The sequence below is a fragment of the Haliotis rufescens genome, unplaced genomic scaffold (assembly GCF_023055435.1).
Source record: "Haliotis rufescens isolate VD_foot unplaced genomic scaffold, xgHalRufe1.0.p SCAF_26, whole genome shotgun sequence".
In the NCBI taxonomy this organism is placed as follows: Eukaryota; Metazoa; Mollusca; class Gastropoda; order Lepetellida; family Haliotidae; genus Haliotis; species Haliotis rufescens.
In genome coordinates, this window is record NW_025963957.1 from 3,468,424 (window position 1) to 3,491,985 (window position 23,562).

Below are 23,562 nucleotides of genomic sequence, written 5' to 3' on the forward strand. Positions count from 1 at the left end.
CACCGGTGTAAAATTTAGATCAACCCTGCACGCACGAATGTATTTTATATACTCTGTTGTCTCTGGTCACACGAGCTGAGCCTTGAAATAGGATTTCCTGATATGATTACCTGACTAAACGTCTTTGCAGCATAGCATGCTTAGATTACGTTCATACCAATGTATGTAGATGGTGAGAATGTTTGGCCATTTTTTGTTTAACGCCTCCTTCCACCATTATATATGGAAGCCTACGGAAGCCTTTTTAGGGCCATGACGTCGGTCTGTGAATTTGTGCGTCCAGTGACTGATATAATGAGCGCCGTCTGGTTACGATGACAGACAATCATCCGAGTCTCCGTGAGCGACAACCAGATCAATTTAATTGTCTTTTACGGTAAGTCTATAAGGTACTGGGCACATATTCTAACCCAGAATCTCCACTGATTCAATCCCATGTTCGTGGATAAGTGAGTTAACGGAGTTTGGGCCCTGAGTTATTTGAACCATTACACGATCGGGGACAGACAAACCAGATGTTTGCAAAACCTGGACCTCTTTATACAATAAACACTTTATTTATTATATGCAATTATGTTTCTACTTTTCTATTGAGTGCCAAACGATTTCAAACGGCTGGTGCAGCCGTTACTTGCCACATATGGCTTCATGTGACTGTAAACTGTCCTTGTGTCTGGCTAGGTGTCTGTGAACGTGTATGTAATCTGTCAAATCCAGACAGACATTTTTAGGTATATACAAATATACATTTTGCACATACGTTCACTTGGAGTGAGACCCGTGAAGATCCGGGGTAGAATATAGGTCTTCAGCAACCATGCTTGCCGTAAGAGGTGACTATGCTTGTCGTAAGAGGCGACTAACGGGATCAGGTGGTCAGGCTCGCTGACTTGGTTGGTGCATGTCATCGCATCCCAGTTATGTTTGTCGTAAGAAGTGATCATAAAGGACTGAAATGATATGTTTGTCATAAGACTTGATAATAAGGGACTGTCATCAGTGTTTCTCACACATGAATTTCAACAGTATTGTTGAATAAAGGACACTTATAATATATCTTTCATCAGTATTGGTGAATAAGGGACTTATATGATATATTTTTCATCAGTATTGTTGTATAAATGACTGTTGTAGTATACTTTTGATCGGTATTGTTGAATAAAGGGCCGTTAGGATATATATTTCATCGGTATTGTTGAATAAAGTGAGGCCTTAGTATAGTTGAATATAGGACTGTTATAACATACCGTATTGATACATATAGGACTGTGATATATATGTTAGTCGTATTTGTAATTAAAGGCCTTTCGTTGCGTATCTTTTTATAAGTATTTCTGTATATATGGGTGTCATGGTATATATGTCTCGAGTATTGCCGCATATACATGAGGTTGCCATGATATATATATCACCAGTATTGGCGCATACAGATGAGGTTGCCATGATATATATATCACCAGTATTGCCGCGTACACATGAGGTTGACATGATATATATTTCACCAGTATTGCTGCATACACATGAGGTTGCCATGATATATATTTCACCAGTATTGCTGCATACATATGAGGTTGCAATGATATATTTGCCTCCAGTAGTGTTGCATACACACGAGGTTGCCATGATACATACTGAACCAAATTAAAAACTTCACAATCCTAAAATTTAAACATTTTGACCAGTTATCATTGTGGGCCCTTATTGTGTATTAAAACAGTAATGGCCACGTATTGTCTTCAGATAACACCCGTTTTTTGTGCAGGCGAATCGATCAAAATCATGACGATGGGTTGTAGTCGACGGACTGTTTATGATTTACAGACGCGTCTACAGCAAACGGGTACCACCGCTGATCGCCCTCGGCCAGGTCGACCACGTGTGACGTCACATGCAGAGGATCGTCAGATTGTCTTACGTCACCTCCGTAACCGTTTTTTGACGGCTACATCAACCAGAAATGAACTGTTTAGGGGTAGACTGAGTGCGCAAACTGTTTGAAACCGTCTGAGAACTGCTCACATTCAAGCACGACGGCCATACTGCGGGCCGATTCTGACTCAATTACACAGACGTCAACGTCAATTGTGGGCACAGCGACAGTTACGAGGAATTGGAATCAAGTCGTCTTCAGTGATGAATCCCGACTTAATCTTCGATTTGCTGATGGTAGGGCGAGGGTGTGGAGGCGCCGTCATGAACGTTACGCCCAGTGTTGTGTACAGGAAGTTGACAGATTTCGAGGCGGAAGTGTCATGGTGTGGGGTGCTTTCTGTTGCAATGCACGTTCCAGGCTTCTTGTCATCCGTGGCAACCTCAACGCTGCTGCTTACCGCGACCAGGTACTGGCACCAGAACTTCTGCCTTTTATGGCAGCACATGGATCCGGTTTGATCTTCCAACGACAATGCCAGACCCCACACAGCAATTTTGACAAGGAATTTCCTTCAGAATGCGGGAGTCAACGTCATGGACTGGCCGTCAAGGTCTCCCGACCTCAATCCCATCGAACACGTCCGAGATGCTCTTGGCAGACGTCTGCCCACTCTCCAGAACCAACCACAGAATTTGCAAGATCTTGGCACCATTTTGCAGCAACAATGGCGTCGTCTTCCCAATCATGTGTTCACAAGCATCACAAGGTCCATGCGGAGGCGTTGTGTGGCAGTTGTCAACGCACATGGTGGCCATACACGCTACTGAACTTGTGTGCCATCAGATTCTCGTGCTTGGGACTTATGATTTAAACCGTTGATGTTATTACCGAATACCGTAGGTGCTTGGAACAAATTATGGTAACCACCGTTAATTAAAATCCTTCTTTGGACATTAATGATTAAAAATTACCTTCTCTGATACATTTGTCCGTTGTATATCATAAATGGGATTACTTTTAAAAATGTGAAGTTTTTAATTTGACTCAGTATATTTGCCACCAGTATTGCTGCATATAGATTGCCACATATCTTTTATCAGCCAATCACTTATTCGCCCGCGCACTGTCATTGACTTTTGTTGATCTGCAACATCCATATGTGTTAACTGGGAAGCAACATTATCGCTTTTCCGAGAGCACTTCTATCTAATTTACCGAGGCCGAACGATAACATAAACATGGAGACGTCACGAACGACCTTGTACTTGCACCGATGAAACGAACATCCACAAAAATCTTCACACCTACTTTCAAAATATCTTTTAAAGATAAACAAAATAGAACTGTTATTCATAAAATTGAAGTACAACATCATCCTTCATCAGTCTCGACAAGATGACATCATGCACCGGATTCAAAATAGCAAATATTTTGTACGTGGTTGTAAGATTTCTTACAGAGTCTAGGAAACATTTCTTAAAAGCCACTGAAGTGCCATTACCATAACAACACTTTTAATAATCTTGTCATGAATTCGCCATATTGCTATTTATGCGATAAGAGGACATGAAACGCCCCCGCGTGAAGACTCCTTTCTTCCGGTCGGGGTGATTACTTCGTGGCTTCTGGAGATTCAAGATGGCCGCCGGTAGAGGTTGTGGGCGGAAGTTGGGGGTGGCAGGGGACAGTGGGGTCAGTGGAGACCGGAAGTCGGGGGAGTGAGAGACCATACAGTTGATTAGGAGTTTGCCTGATAATATATATTCTTTCTTGCCTCATGAATAGTGGGCAAAAGGTCGTACAGAATCGGTGTTCATAGTTACCAAAAGTAACAGAATTTATAAATTTATAAATAATAATTATGCAAACAAACAATAATACCACAGGCTGATTTTGTTTCTTAACATGACTGTATTTACCTACGTTTTGTGTATCAAAACCAACAGCGATGAATGTAAAATTGTTCACATAGCAACGTGCCCACATAGAGCGTTTAAGAATATTTTCCTAGCGACAGCTACAGCCTTAGTCAAACCTGATTATACAAACCGGAAACGTTTCTCCTTCAAACATCTAGCACTAATCACTTGCGCTTGTCACTTGTCTAGTGTAATAGTCTTTGTGCTGTGTTATGGAGACAGAAATAGAAAGTCATGTAAATCGCGTCTTGTACAGTCTAGAGTGAGTGAGTATGGTTTTACGCCGCTTTTAGCAATATTCCAGCAATATCACGGCGGGGGACACCAGAGATGGGCTTCACACATTGTACCCATGTCGGGAATCGAACCCGGGTCTTCGGCGTGACGAGCGAACGCTTTAACCACGAGGCTACCCTGCCCAAGAAACAACACGGTCCAATGCAGGATGGATTCAGTTTATTCAAAAACAAATTTGTATAATTAACGAAATAAGAATCCCAGTTCAGCGGTTATTGAATTGCGTTTAGTAATGTGTGCGATGATGTTGTTGATCTAATATATACACATATAGGACACTGCAAGTTTTCCGTGCTCATGGTGGAAATTTTGTTTGTGAGTAATGCTGTTACATAATGTCAGTCGAAACAGTGTAGGTTACTTTCCTAATTGGTTGAAAATAACCATGGATCTCCCCGTGGAGTATATTTACATACACATTATATAGCAATGGGTGATGCCTTAGCATTACAATCGTTATCACCAGAATGTTAATACGACTACGCAATTGTTTTGATCAAGTCCGTGTTTACTGTAAACAATATATGTTTATCAGAATCACGTGACTCGAGCATCACAAAGTTCATTGTATTTACGGTATATTTTTTCACTATCCAAAGTATATTTCTATCAGCCATATACGATAAGAACTGGATGTAATGATAATTTCTAATAGATTTCACTAATTCACTAATTACCAAGAAAGAATGAGAAGAAGACACTGATCGTTTTTATGTATTGACTCACTCTAAATATAACTTAATAGATTTAATTTCAAGTTTCCAAAATTCGTAGATTCCTTTAAGTATGCACCAATTAGGTTTGAGGTGAACTACATTACACATATGTGTCATTTCATAAAAGAGTTTAGTAATAAAACTAATAATAATGATAATAATGTTAATAATAATAATAATAATAATAATAATAAGAAGAAGATGATGAATTGCCCCCCTTAGTCGAACCAGGATCCGATAATCATTTGCTCTTATATTGGTGTTAATTATGATCCTTTGTATTTCGTTACTATATAAACTCGTTGGTTTCTCCAGGTAAATCAGTAAACAAGAGGTCATACATAATTATAGTTTCGAGAAAAACAGAAGAAATGCCATACATTCGACATAATCGTAGTTTCGAGGAAAAACTGAAAAAGACGTCATACGTTCGACATAATCGTAGTTTCGAGAAACCGTCGTCATAGCCAGGCTCTAGATAAGGTGATGCGACTAAGGCTCACTATAGCGTACGGACATGTATCGATGCACTGTTGTGTATTGGAATATAGCTACAACTGGTGGTCATACGGGGCGACTTACTAGATCGGTCGGCCAGATTCGCTGACTTGGTTGATACATCTTATCATACCCCAATTGCCTGGATCAATGTCAATCACTGGATTGAGTGGTCCAGACTTGATTACTTACAGACATACAGCTGGGATATTGCTGAGTGCGGCGTTAATGAATAGACAAACAGACATGGAGATATAATACACTGGATAATCAAGGGTGACAACAAACAAACAAACAAACAAACAAACAAAATCCTGATGGTCATTGTTAGACAGGCCGCCGTTGTGTAGTTGGAATATGACTGCGTCGTCAACCAACAGATTCCCGGTGTCCGCTTCCATCAAGCATGGCGTGTTGCACTGACGGCACAGCTGATTCTGTTGGAAATTGATTTAACATTTTTAAATTGGTATAAACGTATCGTAAGTGTAATTTACAACTAGTTTTTGCTATTTTTCATCGTGTAGTTATTTACAAATATTTGTATATGAATTACATATTTGTATGTATTTATATGTAAATTGGTATTCAAATCGTTAAGTGTTTCTATAAATTGCATCATGCCCTCACAATGCCCCGAACCACTATGATACGTATCTGACTAGTATATCACAGTTCCTAATCGACCAGCCTCCGCTGCCTCACCCACATGCCGTGTAAGCAGAGGATGTCGTATGCAGTGCCAACGTCGACAGCGTTGACGTGGGACGGTGGCTGGTGTCTGATGCAAGCCCGGCTGATGCAATCCTATCTAGAATTATCCTCTCAACCTGACCCAGTTCCATATTGTAGTGAGTGATCAAATAAACAAGTACATATCACGAGGCGATATGAGCAAGATAAGCATAATGTCCACGTGACGAAACAAGCACCCTCCCACCCTTTCTCGGGCTATACATTCGTATATGTCTTTAACATGTTTAGAAATGGAACACATTTCACCCCCAACACGACAACCCAACATCCAAGAGTTTAAGGCCCTAAAATATGTGTATTTCTTCCACATACTTAGCGTTTAAATGAGTGAGTTTGATTTTACGCCGCCTTCAACAATATTCCAGGAATATCACGTCGGGGGACACCAGAAATTGGCTTCACACATTGTACCCATGTCGGGAATCGAAACCGGATCTTCGGCGTGACGAGCGAACGCTTTAACCACTAGGCTACCCGACCACCCCCTTAGCGTTTGAACACACTTCTAAACATGTTTAGGAAAGGAACAGGTTATTGGACAAGGAACGCGTTTAGACTTGCATAACGAATCTAAATACATTCTTATGTTCGTTTCACCTTGCTTTTAATTCCCCTAATGTTTTGTCGCCAATCTATTCATCCGTCTCTCGCTATAGCTGTACCTTCTCTGTGCCCGCAACGCCAGACCTCATCTATTGTCTATAGTAACGCGTCCAAGCGAGCTACACTCGGTGAGACGGTCGTACTTACCCCCATAAACACCCCCAGTCCACCGGGGACAACTCTGGTGGTTCTATAAGGGATGATTCTGCCGACAATGATCTATGTACAGTGACCAACAACTATAAACACCCTCTATTCATACCTTATGAAAGCCACTTTATCTACAATCGTACTTAGCCGATAATTCTGTTTACTTATATTCTTTACAGCTAACCAGGTCAATAGGAACTCGATAGCAGTCTCAAGTATACTTAATGAACCTGCGATTGAGTGAGTGAGTAAGGGAACGAGTGGGTGAGTGAGTTAGTATGATTTTACGCTGCAGGGAAACATCAATGACACACGTAATCAAATATTGAATTGTGTTCATCGATTTTGGAATTAACTATGTGAACCAGTTTACAAGTTGTATTACTATTTGAAAAGGTAATTGTATGATTATTAAAATCAGGTGAGGTGAGGTTTAACGTCACTTTCAAGATTATTGCACTTATATGCAAATAAAGTTTTAATGAATAAAGAAAAATAATCCTTTAAAAAATTCGCGTGTCCGCCTAATGGCCATGCTGTCAGTACGGGATCAGACAGTATATGCGAGACCACTAACACTCCACGGCTTGTAGTACTCCTTAGCATGAATGTAAACATACCTAAAACTGCTGTTTCAGCACATTGGATTCATAAATATTTGCATTACTAAACTGCACTATGACTGTTTCCGGAAATGGTCCCTTTAATAGCTTTGATAATCTAGTCTTTACACTAGCAACTCATTTCCTGACAGTCAAGACACTTTCACGTTGGCGGAGGAGTTTCACTCAAGCACTGAAAGGAATAAGTGAATGTTGAGTAACGCCACAGGCATCTATATTCCTGCTAAGTGACGGCGGCATGCATATCATAGAATTTGGACCAGACAATCCAGTGACTGTCCCGTGATGATCCGGGTTAGAATAGGTCTTCAGCAACCCATGCTTGTCGTAAGAGGCGACAAACTGGATCGGATGGTAAGGCTCGCTGATGCATGTTATCATATCCCTGTTGCGTAGAACGATGTTTATGATGTCAATCACTGGATTGTCTGGTCCCGACTCGATTATTTACAGACCGCCGTCATATTGCTGGAATAATGCTGAGTGCAGCGTGAACCAACCAATAAACAAACAAACTGAAGATTAGCAACGATCTACCTATCAGGCCTTGTTGACATGTGAGTGAGTTGTATTTTACGCCGCTTTTAGCAATGCTCCACCAATATCACGGCAGAGGACACCAAAAATGGGCTTCACACATTGTACCCATGTGGGTGCTGGCATGTAATCACCCAAGACACCAAACCTGACCACCCGACCCAACCCAGGAGCACCATACAACACCACTGGAGTGTTGGACACCTTGTCTAACCCTGTCCTCACGTAGGGGCGGTCAGGTAGCCTAGTGGTTAAAGCGTTCGCTCGTCACGCCAAAGACCCGGGTTCGATTCCCGACATGGGTACAATGTGTGAAGCCCATTTCTGGTGTCCCCCGCCGTGATATTGCTAAAAGCGGCGTAAAACCATACTCACTCACTCACTCACTGTCCTCCCGTACAGTTACTGGAAGGGAATTGACAGAAAACACAACACCATATGGTCAGATCTCTAGGAAATCAGGTAGCGCAGGGAATTGCAATCACTCACGGGCGGGTAAAACCATACTCACTCACTCACTCACTCACTGTCCTCCCGTACAGTTACTGGAAGGGAATTGATAGAAAACACAACACCATATGGTCAGATCTCTAGGAAATCAGGTAGGGCAGGGAATGCCAATCACTCACGGGCGGGTCTTTCATCACATACCTATACATGTACCATTATACACATACGAAAGGTTGCCCCAAACGTGCCCTACATGGTTATGACCATATGCCTGTATCCCCTCGTATTATCTTCAAGTCCGCAATATCCTTCTATCAATATTATCGATACTGATACAAGCCCGATAGTTCTCAGGCTCAAGGGGGTGTGCAACAGCTGTCACGCCATCAACCCTTGCCCTGACACGGACTGCGTGCAGCAACACTGGCCAGTATTAATAGAGTTCCCTAATACGATCCTAATGCCATGGTCGGGCCTACTTTCTCTAACTACAGAAGCCCTCCTGTGACCAAATAGCTGATAGTTGCCACAACAGGACTCTGAAATGTAATCCTTGTACCAATACAGATCAGCGGAATGGGATATTGATACTAGTGTTGTTCTGAAGTACTTGGATATTTCAAAATAAACTATTTTTGTTGTCTTTCTGAAATTTATGTGTAGAATATTCACTGCTATTGATATTGTATTGTGTCAAGCTAGAATCATGCACACACACACGTTTTCTTCACAGGTTTTGATGGAAAGTGTCATTGATATTTTCTTATTAAAAATAGGCCATGTCCCTAACAGGTGATGAATATCCACGCTCGATGAAGTCAATGACACCAGGCTGTATCACAGACATATGACAACCCCGGATTATGAAGTCAATGACACCAGGCCATATCACAGATAGGTGACAACCACGGACTATGAAGTCAGTGACACCAGGCGATGTCACAGACAGGTGACAACCCCGGATTATGAAGTCAATGACACCAGGCCATATCACAGATAGGTGACAACCACGGACTATGAAGTCAATGACACCAGGCCATATCACAGACAGGTGACAACCACGGACTATGAAGTCAGTGACACCAGGCCATGTCACAGACAGGTGACATCCACGGACTATGAAGTAAGTGACACCAGGCCTTATCACAGACAGGTGACACCCACGGACTATGAAGGCAGTGACACCAGGCCATGTCACAGACAGGTGACAACCACGGACTATGAAGTCAGGGACACCAGGCTATATCACAGACAGGTGACACCCACGGACTATGAAGTAAGTGACACCAGGCCTTATCACAGACAGGTGACATCCACGGACTATGAAGTCAGTGACACCAGGCCATGTCACAGACAGGTGACACCCACGGACTATGAAGTCAGTGACACCAGGCCATGTCACAGACAGGTGACACCCACGGACTATGAAGTCAGTGACACCAGGCCATGTCACAGAGAGGTGACACCCACAGACTATGACGTTAGTGACACCAGGCTATGTCACAGACAGGTGACACCCACAGACTATGAAGTCAGTGACACCAGGCCATGTCACAGACAGGTGACATCCACGGACTATGAAGTCAGTGACACCAGGCTATGTCACAGACAGGTGACACCCACAGACTATGAAGTCAGTGACACCAGGCCATGTCACAGACAGGTGACACCCACGGACTATGAAGTCAGTGACACCAGGCCATGTCACAGACAGGTGACACCCACAGACTATGAAGTCAGTGACACCAGGCCATGTCACAGACAGGTGACACCCATGGACTATGAAGTCAGTGACACCAGGCCATGTCACAGACAGGTGACACCCATGGACTATGAAGTCAGTGACACCAGGCCATGTCACAGACAGGTGACAACCACGGACTATGACGTTAGTGACACCAGGCGATATCAAAAACAGGGGTTTGCAAGGTTTTTTTCAATGTTCATTTATAAGTATAAAATGAAACAATAATTAATTTAAATATATTTATATACCCCCAAGTCTATACTCATTATGATTTAGCTTTGATATTTCCCTTCGTGTAATTACAGCGGCGACAAGTCAGGTGTTAAAACCTGCCACAAACATTGCCCTTTCTCTGTTAAAGGAACACGCAATGCAAGAACATAAAGGGCGTGTGGGAGAAGCGACGGTGCACTGCTAGTCCTAGGGGTATATTATGTTACAATCATCTTTAAATATACCAAACTCTGGTTTTCCAATAATTCCTATTCATATGAACAACGGCGTTAATTAGCCCTACTGGGGCTCTGAATTTGTTCCAGCAGGAAGTCGACATGACAGCTCCACAGGAATGTTAAACTCCTTAGCGTTAGCATTGAGGAGGAACTGAACTCTACAAAGTTGATTCAAACCCCGCATTCACCACTATGCCGGTCTGTGTACTCGCCTTTAATGAGGTACATCAGTCAATTGGGGAGTTATAACTCTCATCGCACGGAGACAATGGGGTGGTGGTGTTTGTGTGGGAGGGGGCACCTTGCAACAATGTCACTTTAGTGGCAGGCAGATTATTTATTTCTAACAGTCTGAAGCATAATTATTTATTTCACGAATTATCAGGTACAATATATTTCTTTCCATGAAATCCCAGCCCCACCGCCACACTCGAATATCAACTTGTCGGTCGTGACATCCATCTGAAAACAGGGAAATACCCCGTTTCACAATCTCATAACTCTGATAATAGATTCACCGTGTTTCAGATAGTGTGCCTGTTTGACGCATGTGCATGATTCACCGACGTTGATAATGCACGTGAGCCAGCGTCTATGCACCGTCGACATCTATATCGACGTGGAACGATGCTCATGATGTCAATCACCGGATTGTCTGGTCCAGACTCGATTATTTACAGACCGCCATATAGTATGCTGGAATATTGCTGAGTTTGTTGTTAAACGGAGTACTCAGTAATATTCCAGCTATATGAGACGGTCTGTAAATAATCGAGTCTGGACCAGACAATTCAGGGATTGACATCATGAGCATCGATCCATGTAATTGATGCATCACCAACCAAGTCAGCGAGCCTGACCACCCGATCCCGTTAGTCGCCTCGTACGACAAGCATAGTCGCCTTTAAGCAAGCATGGGTTACTGAAGACCAATTCTTCCCCGAATCTTCATGGGTCGCATCTAAACAATGACAATCCAGTCATTGGCTTCATGAGCACCGATCCAGGCAAGTCACCGAGCTTGGCCACCCGATCTGTTTTGTCGCCTTTACGACAAGCATAGGTTACCGAGAACTTATATGCTTATCGAAAATCCCCACGGGGTTGGGTTTAAGCACTCTACACACGAACAAATGGGGTTAACTTAGGTAGGGGTGGGGGAGGGATGTTTGTTTGAGACAGATTGAGTCATCGCTCCAAGACCAAAAGTCAAATTTGGCACCAGTATTCTGCGTGATCCTCTCTCTGCTGCACTGGTTAATGACCACATTTTTCTTCTATCGATCAATAGGTCAATACTATCGATGTAGCCTTGACGTCAGAGACAGCATGTAACGCCATAGCGTGATGCCAGGCACTCACCGGTCCAACTCTCATCTGAATTATGTTGTATTTATGGACCAATCCGTGATTGGCCACAATATGCCGTCTTACTTCCATCACAGCAAGGGAGAGGATTAATGGAGGTGTCCCGCATTCCTCGTCAGTGTCAGACCACGTTTCTTCGACCTTGGTGCAGCATCCTTACGTAAGCGTGCACAGAACATGCAGATGATATCAAGAGACAAACATGCAGATGATATCAAGAGACAAACATGCAGATGATATCAAGAGACAAACATGCAGATGATATCAACAGACAGAACATGCAGATGATATCAAGAGACAAACATGCAGATGATATCAAGAGACAAACATGCAGATGATATCAAGAGACAAACATACAGATGATATCAACAGACAGAATATACAGATGATATCAACAGACAGAATATACAGATGATATCAACAGATACAGAACATGGAGATGATATCAACAGACAGAACATGGGGATGATATCAACAGACAGAACATGGGGATGATATCAACAGACAGAACATGCAGATGATATCAACAGACAGAATATACAGATGATATCAACAGATACAGAACATGGAGATGATATCAACAGACAGAACATGGGGATGATATCAACAGACAGAACATGGGGATGATATCAACAGATACAGAACATGGAGATGATATCAACAGACAGAACATGGGGATGATATCAACAGACAGAATATACAGATGATATCAACAGATACAGAACATGGAGATGATATCAACAGACAGAACATGGGGATGGTATCAACAGACAGACCATACAGATGATATCAACAGACAGAACATACAGATGATATCAACAGACAGAACATGCAGATGATATCAACAGACAGAACATACAGATGATATCAACAGACAGAACATGCAGAAGATATCAACAGACAGAACATACAGATGATATCAACAGACAGAACATGCAGAAGATATCAACAGACAGAACATACAGATGATATCAACAGACAGAACATGCAGATGATATCAACAGACAGAACATACAGATACTACCAACAGACGGAACATGCAGATGATATCAACAGACAGAACATGCAGAAGACAAACATGGGGATGACGCCAACACAGACGCATGCAGATGATGTCAGCAGACACAGAACATGAAGATGACTTCAACAGACACGGAACAAGCAGATGATGTCAACAGACATAGAACATGGAGATGATGTCAACAGACACAGCAAATGGAGATGGCGTCAACAGACACACAAAAATGGAGAAGGCGTCAACAGACACAAAACATGGAGATGACGTCAACAGACACAGAACATGGAGATGACGTCAACAGACAAAACATGGAGATGGCGTCAACAGACACAGAACATGGAGATGGCGTCAACAGACACAGAACATGGAGATGACGTCAACAGACACAGAACATGGAGATGACGTCAACAGACACAGAACATGGAGATGACGTCAACAGACACAGAACATGCATATGACGTCTGATCTGATGTCATTCACATATTCCTTTGTTTGTAATAATCTGTAATACCGTTGTTATGTACTGCTCTGTCTTTACTGCACAACACAGATTAGTACTGTCTTATCTGCTTTTACTGTACAAGATTCATTGCTACTTGTCTGCTTTTATTTTACAAGATTCATTGGTACTTATCTGCCTTTACTATACAACATGTATTGGTTCTGTCCTGCTCTTCTTTGCCTATGCGACATTCATTACTAGTGTGCCGCTCTGTTTAATAACCCCACATTATCGTTACAACTTTTTATTTTCTTCCACTTTGCAGATGCGCATAAGTGCAAGATACTATAGGGATACATTAAGACTATGGCAGCTAGGTCAGTATTAAAGTATTCAATGTTATAATTCGCAATACTATATATGTCGTTATCAAATAGTACTGACTGCAATCCCGCTGGATTTCTTGGAACGTTGTCATTTCCAATAATATTTTTTAAATATACTAATAGTGTGTCAACGGGATTGTTATTTTGTAGAGTCTATCCAAGTGGAAGATCTTCTCCTGAAATAGGTACGGTTATTTTCCGATATTCATTGGTGCTGTACTCATCTGCTTTACTATTTATTGGTACCAATATCGGCACCAATATATGGTTGATAATAAAAATAGCCACAGCATAGTCACGAATACGAAAAAGGTGGCAAAAATATCATATTTCTTTTGTCTAAGCTATTAGTACTCGTCGGCTGTTTATAGGCTAAACCAAGGGTGAAATTAAAGCCAGACACAAATGATACTGGTTGTATAAGGAAGTGTTTAGAATATTCGGAAGTCAGTTGAAACAAACGGCATTCAATAATTCACATTCAACAAAATCCCTTGAATAGTAGAACAATTTGTCACTAACGGGTGATGACCATTTAATAGATGGACATTATTATAACAACAGATTAATATCCCTGCAATTTTGACAGCACTCAAGCTAAACCTATTATGTTCTGAATTAATAAGGCCAAACTAACCCCATGAGGTGAAACTAAGAGCTAAAACCCTGCATTGAATATTAAACTATCGATCACACGTGCATGTGCTATAAAGACAATCTAAACAAGCTGATGCCCTGGGTTGGGGGAGTGGGTTTGAGAAATTGCCGCTACTTATTGTCAACAATGAATGAGGCACGTGTCACCGACCTAGTGCTTTTGAGAGAATATTGGCGTATAAATTATGCCCGCATCAATCCTTCTCGTTTCTATTTCCGTTAAGAACATTGGTGTAGATTCGACTGTCGCCCGAAAGCTGTGACACTGTAGGAATTTATAGCAATGAATAATAACAATGTCTTGTAAACTCAAACATTATTTATTACAATCTTCCGGCGTCGTTGAATTCTTCAGTGACGAAATTCACAAGGGACTTTTCGTCAGCTGTGTGGAGTTCGTCATTAGTGATCGATTCTGTCATGCATACGCAAGACACATTGGAATAACAAGGGTATTCTCGGTGTTACAGTGTGCTTACGGTCTCTATTCTTACTTTCCACTATAGCATCACTTGTATATGAATACAAAATATTTAACGGTCCTTTATGAATGACAGACGTACAGTACATCGTTGTACGACATAGTCGTACTTGCCATCATTGTACTACGCACATTGTGTTGTGTGTTATTCTGCTGTGACGCAATTGAGATCATATATGCTGGAATATTCTGTAAGAGAATAGAACAAAATATAATTTAGGTTGTCGTATTGACTTAATTGATTATGCAAAACCTTGAAAAGGTATCTGGGTGAAATGCAATAGGTTATGTGTACTTGGGACGTCCCTTATCGTGAAGGCAATAACTTTATAGGCATCGGTTACAGGCTGAAATGTAATTGAATTCCATGTAGACCAACTACAGCGGATAAACAAACGAGCTGAATTGTCTATGCTTTGGGGTTTGTTTCTATATGAGATGAATGTATGGGAGATACTGAGAAATGATACAAAACTATGCTACATTTTATCACTTCTGAAACTATAAGGACTCAAAGAATCACCATGTGTTAGGGTATAGGATATAACCTTCTGAACAAATGGATTTTGAGATCTGATAACTATACAGTGAAAATTAGTGTTAGGTTCTGGGAAAGGACTTAACACAGTGTTTCTTCGGAAGTTAAAAACACCACTGAAGGAGACAGTGGAGGCTTCAGGAACTATTTCTCGAATTTTGAGGTTTCCTTATATTCTACAAAAATATGTGAAGTATAATTCTTCAGAATGCCGGTAGTGTTTGTTTTCTAGGATATTTATTAGAAGGCGGTCACTTGTATCTTGAGAAAGTCTGCATCGTGGTCATTAGAACAGTGACATGTGTTGGTATTTCCGTCAGGGCGTGTGTGAGGTTTATCATCATCTTCAGCCACATTACACAAGACTGGGCTGAATATGCAGTTTTTGTTTGAAACACTGACGCAGTGTTTGGCGATAACATGCTTAATAATCCAGTCTCTCACTTCACCATGAGTGTCCTCCTTGACCAGTCAGCACCAGAGGGATCCTAATTCTACACATGCTTTTGAGGATTTCTTCCAGTTCAGGATTTTCAGCGCAACATTCTTAAATTTCTTCGTCTGAAGATTTTCCTAAATGTAGGACAAATTTAATTCAATGTTTTACAGCTTTTCCGAGTCAGTACCTCAAATTATGTATTTAACCAGATGTTGATAATGCTGACATCACTTCATGATTGTCCTCCTTGACCAGCTTTTCCGAGTCAGTACCTCAAAGTATGTATTTAACCAGATGTTGATAATGCTGACATGAGTTTAGTTTTCGAAGAAACCGACAAACAAGATTTTCAATCAAACTCAGCAATTTTACTATTCTGTTTTACCATAGTTCCGAGAAGGCTTTTTGGCAAAACAATGATATTGGTCTGCCCTCAGTTGTATTTTCCAAAATACGGAGCAAAATAATGTTTTATTTTTGCAGGTATTGTTCTGACTTTGTAACTCATTGGGTATGTTCTTGTGAGTGAGATCTGCACTGATGTAATAGTCAAACATAGCACAACCAGGATCCTGAACACAGCACAGCCAGGATCCTGAACACAGCACAGCCAGGATCCTGAACACAGCACAGCCAGGATCCTGAACACAGCACAGCCAGGATCCTGAACACAGCACAGCCAGGATCCTAAACACTGCACAGCCAGGATCCTGAACACAGCACAACCAGGATCCTGAACACAGCACAGCCAGGATCCTAAACACTGCACAGCCAGGATCCTGAACACAGCACAGCCAGGATCCTGAACACAGCACAGCCAGGATCCTAAACACTGCACAGCCAGGATCCTGAACACAGCACAACCAGGATCCTGAACACAGCACATCCAGGATCCTGAACACAGCACAGCCAGGATCCTGATTTAACAAGGAGGAGGGTGCCAACACCTTCTGGCATGCCTGACGTCAGCCCTGCTAAGTTGTATTCCGGAAGTTGTGCAGTACGCTGGATGCCATGAAATGTTTCTCATGCAGATGCCATTTTCTTTCAACGTTGAATATATTTTTCATTTTTTTCTTGATAAGAACAAAACAATCAATCAACTATTAGCCCTTATCTTATGAGCATGCATGGTCATGCAATATGTGAACATCCCAATCTAATTGAATTGTACCAGCTGTGTACACTGTTATGACTCAAGAGTTCTTAAACTGGATGACAAGACAAAATAATTGGCCTGTTGGGTGCCTAGAGGGAGGGGCTGGGATCCTCATGATCAAAATAGTACAAGTGAGTGAGTTAAGATCTCGTTGTGGGAGTGAGTGTGTAACTATGGATTTTGCAACTTTTAGCAACATTCCACCACTATCACAGAAGGGAACACCAGAAATGGGCTTCACACATTGTACCCATTTTGGGAATAGAACCTGGTCCTTTGGCATCAGAAACGTTTTAACCACTATACTAGGCTACCCCACCTCCCCTCTTTGTGGGACAGTCACTGAGCAGGTAATAATTATGTAAGGGAACCCTCAACTTTCAGAGCTTTGAAGGCTGAGTATAGGCTGATAGAGCTGAGAAGGGGATGAGTATAGGCTGCTAGAGCTGAGGAGATGAGTATAGGGTACTAGAGCTGGGAAGATGAGTATAGGCTGCTAGAGCTGAGAAGGGGATGAGTATAGGCTGCTAGAGCTTAGAAGGAGATGAGTATAGGCTGCTAGAGCTGAGAAGGAGATGAGTATAGGCTGCTAGAGCTGAGGAGATGAGTATAGGCTGCTAGAGAGCTGAGATGAGTATAGGCTACTAGAGCTGAGGAGATGAGTATAGGCTGCTAGAGCTGAGGAGATGAGTATAGGCTGCTAGAGCTGAGAAGGAGATGAGTATAGGCTGCTAGAGCTGAGGAGATGAGTATAGGCTGCTAGAGCTGAGAAGGAGATGAGTATAGGCTGCTAGAGCTTAGAAGGAGATGAGTATAGGCTGCTAGAGCTGAGAAGGACATGAGTATAGGCTGCTAGAGTTGAGAAGGAGATGAGAATAGGCTGCTAGAGCTGAGAAGGAGATGAGTATAGGCTGCTAGAGCTTAGAAGGAGATGAGTATAGGCTACTAGAGCTGGGAAGGAGATGAGTATAGGCTGCTAGAGCTGAGAAGGAGATGAGTATAGGCTGCTAGAGCTTAGAAGGAGCTGAGTATAGGCTGCTAGAGAGCTGAGAAGGAGATGAGTATAGGCTACTTGAGCTGGGAAGGAGATGAGTATAGGCTACTAGAGCTGGGAAGAGATAAGTATAGGCTACTAGAGCTGAGGAGATGAGTATAGGCTACAAGAGCTGAGGAGATGAGTATAGGCTGCTAGAGCAGGGAAGGAGATGAGTATAGGCTGCTAGAGCTTAGAAGGAGATGAGTATAGGCTACTAGAGCTGGGAAGAGATGAGTATAGGCTACAAGAGCTGAGGAGATGAGTATAGGCTACAAGAGCTGAGGAGATGAGATTAGGCTGCTAGAGCAGGGAAGGAGATGAGTATAGGCTGCTTGAGCTGGGAAGAGATGAGTATAGGCTACTAGAGCTGAGGAGATGAGTATAGGCTACTAGAGCTGAGGAGATGAGTATAGGCTACAAGAGCTGGGAAGGAGATAAGTATAGGCTGATAGAGATGAGAAGGAGATGAGTATAGGCTGCTAGAGCAGGGAAGGAAATGAGTATAGGCTACTAGAGCTGAGGAGATGAGTATAGGCTACAAGAGCTGGGAAGGAGATAAGTATAGGCTGATAGAGATGAGAAGGAGATGAGCATAGGCTACTAGAGCTGGGAAGGAAATGAGTATAGGCTACTAGAGCTGGGAAGGAAATGAGTATAGGCTACTAGAGCTGAGGAGATGAGTATAGGCTACAAGAGCTGGGAAGGAGATAAGTATAGGCTGATAGAGATGAGAAGGAGATGAGCATAGGCTACTAGAGCTGGGAAGGAAATGAGTATAGGCTACTAGAGCTGAGGAGATGAGTATAGGCTACTAGAGCTGAGGAGATGAGTATAGGCTACAAGAGCTGGGAAGGAGATAAGTATAGGCTGATAGAGATGAGAAGGAGATGAGTATAGGCTGCTAGAGCAGGGAAGGAGATGAGTATAGGCTGCTAGAGCTGGGAAGAGATGAGTATAGGCTACTAGAGCTGAGGAGATGAGTATAGGCTACAAGAGCTGAGGAGATGAGTATAGGCTGCAAGAGATAGGAAGGAGATAAGTATAGGCTACTAGAGCTGGGAAGGAAATGAGTATAGGCTACTAGAGCTGAGGAGATGAGTATAGGCTACAAGAGCTGGGAAGGAGATAAGTATAGGCTGATAGAGATGAGAAGGAGATGAGTATAGGCTACAAGAGCTTGGAAGGAAATGAGTATAGGCTACTGAGCTGGGAAGGAGATGAGTATAGGCTGCAAGAGCTGGGAAGGAGATGAGTATAGGCTACTAGAGCTGGGAAGGAGATAAGTATAGGCTGATAGAGATGAGAAGATGAGTATAGGCTGCAAGAGCTGGGATGAGGGATGGAACGGTGTGTGTGTGTGTGTGTGTGTATGTGTGTGTGTGTGTGTGTGTGTGTGTGTCTTTTGTTAGACATATGCACTGGGATCTGTGAAACAAGCTAGTGTGTTGGCTCACTTTGAAAAGTGTTTCAGTAACATCATAGGGTCTCAACTTAATGAAGGATGAAAGCCTGCAGTGACTTATCACCTGGACATCTACCAGTGTGGGAAGTCAGTGCCACAGTCTACAGAACAACTGTACTGTAATGGCATGACTGGTGGGGGTCTAATCTGCCCAAAATACCTAGCCATATATTACCATAGAAACTGGGATAAATTCAAATCCCAGACATAGAGAACAAATGATTAAGTGGTGATCTCATCATTTATTGGGTCAACAAGAATACAATGTGTACCCTACCAGTGGGCTGTGGTGTCAACCTACAACTTTCCATGAATATTTCACGGTGAAATACAAATCTTCCACATGGACGGAAAGATAATACTGTCAGACTCGGTAGTCATTAGTCATCATATTTGGCCACACTACGTCATGCCATATGTGAATGTTATCACAGAACCAACAAAATATTGTCACAATTTTCAACATGAATTGTGACTACAAACATGCGCGCACGGATGGAATATTCATCTATATCATACTGTAAGATATGATTTTAAAAAATAATAAAATATGAACAAACTTTTGCACAAATGTATACCTCAGTCCTAAAAATATAATTAACGTCAAACAAATTTGATTGATCAAAGTGTATTGTTATTCTTAGATTTTGCTTAGGAGTTGTGAGGTGTTGATCAATACATCAATACTGCCTGACCATGGTAATATTGACGTGTAACATATGTCACTCTGCTGTCAATCATCTGATATAGACAAACAACAACAGCTGATGACATACACAACCATATCTATACATGGAAATATAAGCACGAAATACTTATCACTCCACAACAAAATCCATAATTTTTTATTAGATTAATAATACTGTCATCAGCAGTGCAGAAAAACCTTTGAAAAATTGATCACAAAGATCATGCTGTAGTTTCGTTCAGTAATGTAATGCTGAAAATCTAAAATAAATATATTCACAAAATGGAAGGTAGTTAAAAAAACGTGTACTTAATGCTAAAATCTTAAAACGTATTGGAAAACAGTAAAATTCTTGAAAATAATACTTTCAAAGTCACAAATACTTATTCAGGTTTTTCAAAATGATTTTAAGAGTGAGAAACTGACTTCAGAGCAATATATGACTACCAATGGTTTTGGCCCCACTGCTGTTGTGATGCACCTGGGCTAATACCTGCATCAGCCTTGATCCAGATAAGTCAATACAGGCCAAAATGGACTGAGGGTCGATGGGGGGTTGGAGTGACCACTGCAACCATTGTCCACTACGCCACAGCTGTCTGTAATTGAGGTCAGCCTGCCCCACAGCCTATAGACATTAACGACAGAGGTCCACAGATTGCTGCTAAATCTCTTTTTCTATACATCATCCCTACAGTCCAACAACTCCCGGCATCAAAATGGCAATGTTGTCAAGACTCAGTCATGCATAAATGACACAAGCAGTATTTCAGGTGGTAGACAGTCATTCATGTGTTCTCAACAGTGAAACTTTGGCAACACCAAGACAGTTAAAGACACAGCTTGCTGGTGACAATGTTCCATGGTGCTGCAGATGCTGCTGCTAGTGTAGGTGACCTTAGGCTGATCCCTTCTTCATCAGCTGGCAAGGTGTGCACCAACTGCTCCTGAATATACTCCACAACTCTCACACTATACCACATCCTTCCATCATAATAGCCCCCAAAACTGGGACATGTTTATGATCATTGACAATTCAACATTTTAAATCAAATTTCAGAACACAAGACTATCCAATGTTATGAATAAATATTTCAACTGAATTAACTTTGCAATGTTACATTAACAATATACCAGTAGTTAATCTAAATGGGAAAAATATGCCAATTAAAATATGTGTGTTTATGTTTAACCTGAAGCCAGAGTCGCTGAACCTGAACTCACAAAATAGCTGCTAGTAACTGAAGCATGACCTCTAGAGACTGAGGGTAGCGTCCCTCTGGGTGTGTCCATCTAGAAGTTAATGCTGTAGAACCTGTTGTCTGAGGGTAACATTCTGCATAGCAACAATTCTTACTGACTAACAGCAGTGTCAAAACTATCACAAGTTAGTGTAAATTACAATTTTAGCACTCAACAGCATTTCACTATAAATATACTTCAAATATATTTCACATTTCAATGAATAATAATAATTTATTTTATATACACAAAAAAACATATCACAGATGGGGTAAAACATTTTTCAATTCGTTATAAAAACGTGTAAGTAAATAGTTTGGAATTCCAACTGTAACACAAACAGTGGTCTGATGAGTGAATGCACAGTCCTGCACAGGTGCTTCAGTAGTTGAGGGCACACAGCATGGCCACGCCCTGTTTTATCCAGTGTCGAGAGTCCTTGTCACTGGGCAGCTCCACAGTAAACACAAAGTTGGTGGAGTGACCAGTAGTGGACAGAGTACCTGAAACACAAATATATTTCAGATATAAAAAAATACTGAGTGAGTGAGCCCCTTAACTGCCACAATGGTATGGTACATCTACATACAAGGGGTGCTGGGGATCTAACCTGTCTCCACATCCCCAACACCTGACATACAAGGGGTGCTGGGGATCTAACCTGTCCCCACATCCCCAACACCTGACACACATGGGGTACTGGGGATCTAACCTGTCCCCAAATCCCCAACAGCTGACACACATGGGGTACTGGGGATCTAACCTGTCTCCAAATCCCCAACAGCTGACACACATGGGGTACTGGGGATCTAACCCATCCCCAAATCCCCAACAGCTGACACACATGGGTACTGGGGATCTAACCTGTCTCCACATCCCCAACAGCTGACACACATGGGTACTGGGGATCTAACCTGTCCCCAAATCCCCAACAGCTGACACACATGGGTACTGGGGATCTAACCTGTCTCCAAATCCCCAACAGCTGACACACATGGGGTACTGGGGATCTAACCCATCCCCAAATCCCCAACAGCTGACACACATGGGTACTGGGGATCTAACCTGTCTCCACATCCCCAACAGCTGACACACATGGGTACTGGGGATCTAACCTGTCTCCAAATCCCCAACAGCTGACACACATGGGGTACTAGGGATCTAACCTGTCTCCAAATCCCCAACACCTGACACACATGGGGTACTAGGGATCTAACCTGTCTCCAAATCCCCAACACCTGACACACATGGGTACTGGGGATCTAACCCGTTCCCAAATCCCCAACAGCTGACACACTGGTACTAGGGATCTAACCTGTCTCCAAATCCCCAACAGCTGACACACATGGGGTACTGGGGATCTAACCCATCCCCAAATCCCCAACACCTGACACACATGGGGTACTGGGGATCTAACCCGTCCCTAAATCCCCAACACCTGACACACATGGGTACTGGGGATCTAACCCGTTCCCAAATCCCCAACAGCTGACACACTGGTACTAGGGATCTAACCTGTCTCCAAATCCCCAACAGCTGACACACATGGGGTACTGGGGATCTAACCCATCCCCAAATCCCCAACACCTGACACACATGGGGTACTGGGGATCTAACCCGTCCCTAAATCCCCAACACCTGACACACATGGGGTACTGGGGATCTAACCCGTTCCCAAATCCCCAACAGCTGACACACATGGGGTACTGGGGATCTAACCCGTCCCTAAATCCCCAACAGCTGACACACTGGTACTAGGGATCTAACCTGTTCCCAAATCCCCAACAGCTGACACACTGGTACTAGGGATCTAACCTGTCTCCAAATCCCCAACAGCTGACACACATGGGGTACTGGGGATCTAACCCATCCCCAAATCCCCAACACCTGACACACATGGGGTACTGGGGATCTAACCCGTCCCTAAATCCCCAACACCTGACACACATGGGGTACTGGGGATCTAACCCGTTCCCCAAATCCCCAACACCTGACACACATGGGTACTGGGGATCTAACCCGTCC

The 23,562-nt window shown here is 42.5% G+C and overlaps 2 protein-coding genes across 8 annotated transcripts in view; one reads left to right on the forward strand and one right to left on the reverse strand.

Moving 5' to 3' along the window:
- Positions 1-3,511: 3,511 nt before the first annotated feature.
- LOC125383660 lies at positions 3,512-11,179 on the forward strand. Its single transcript, XM_048402359.1, has 3 exons — positions 3,512-3,591; positions 9,470-10,310; positions 11,150-11,179. The coding sequence occupies exons 1-3, from the start codon at positions 3,512-3,514 to the stop codon at positions 11,177-11,179; spliced, it is 951 nt and encodes a 316-aa protein (XP_048258316.1).
- An 8,655-nt stretch (positions 11,180-19,834) lies between these two features.
- LOC124115243 (dynein axonemal heavy chain 1-like) overlaps positions 19,835-23,562 on the reverse strand; it is a 121,709-nt gene continuing 117,981 nt past the window's right edge. For all 7 annotated transcript variants that reach the window (XM_048402451.1, XM_048402447.1, XM_048402450.1 and 4 more), the window contains one exon: positions 19,835-22,040. In XM_048402451.1, coding sequence (XP_048258408.1) covers positions 21,919-22,040 — 122 coding nt within the window. In that variant the 3' untranslated portion in view covers positions 19,835-21,918. The remainder of the gene's footprint in view (positions 22,041-23,562) is intronic.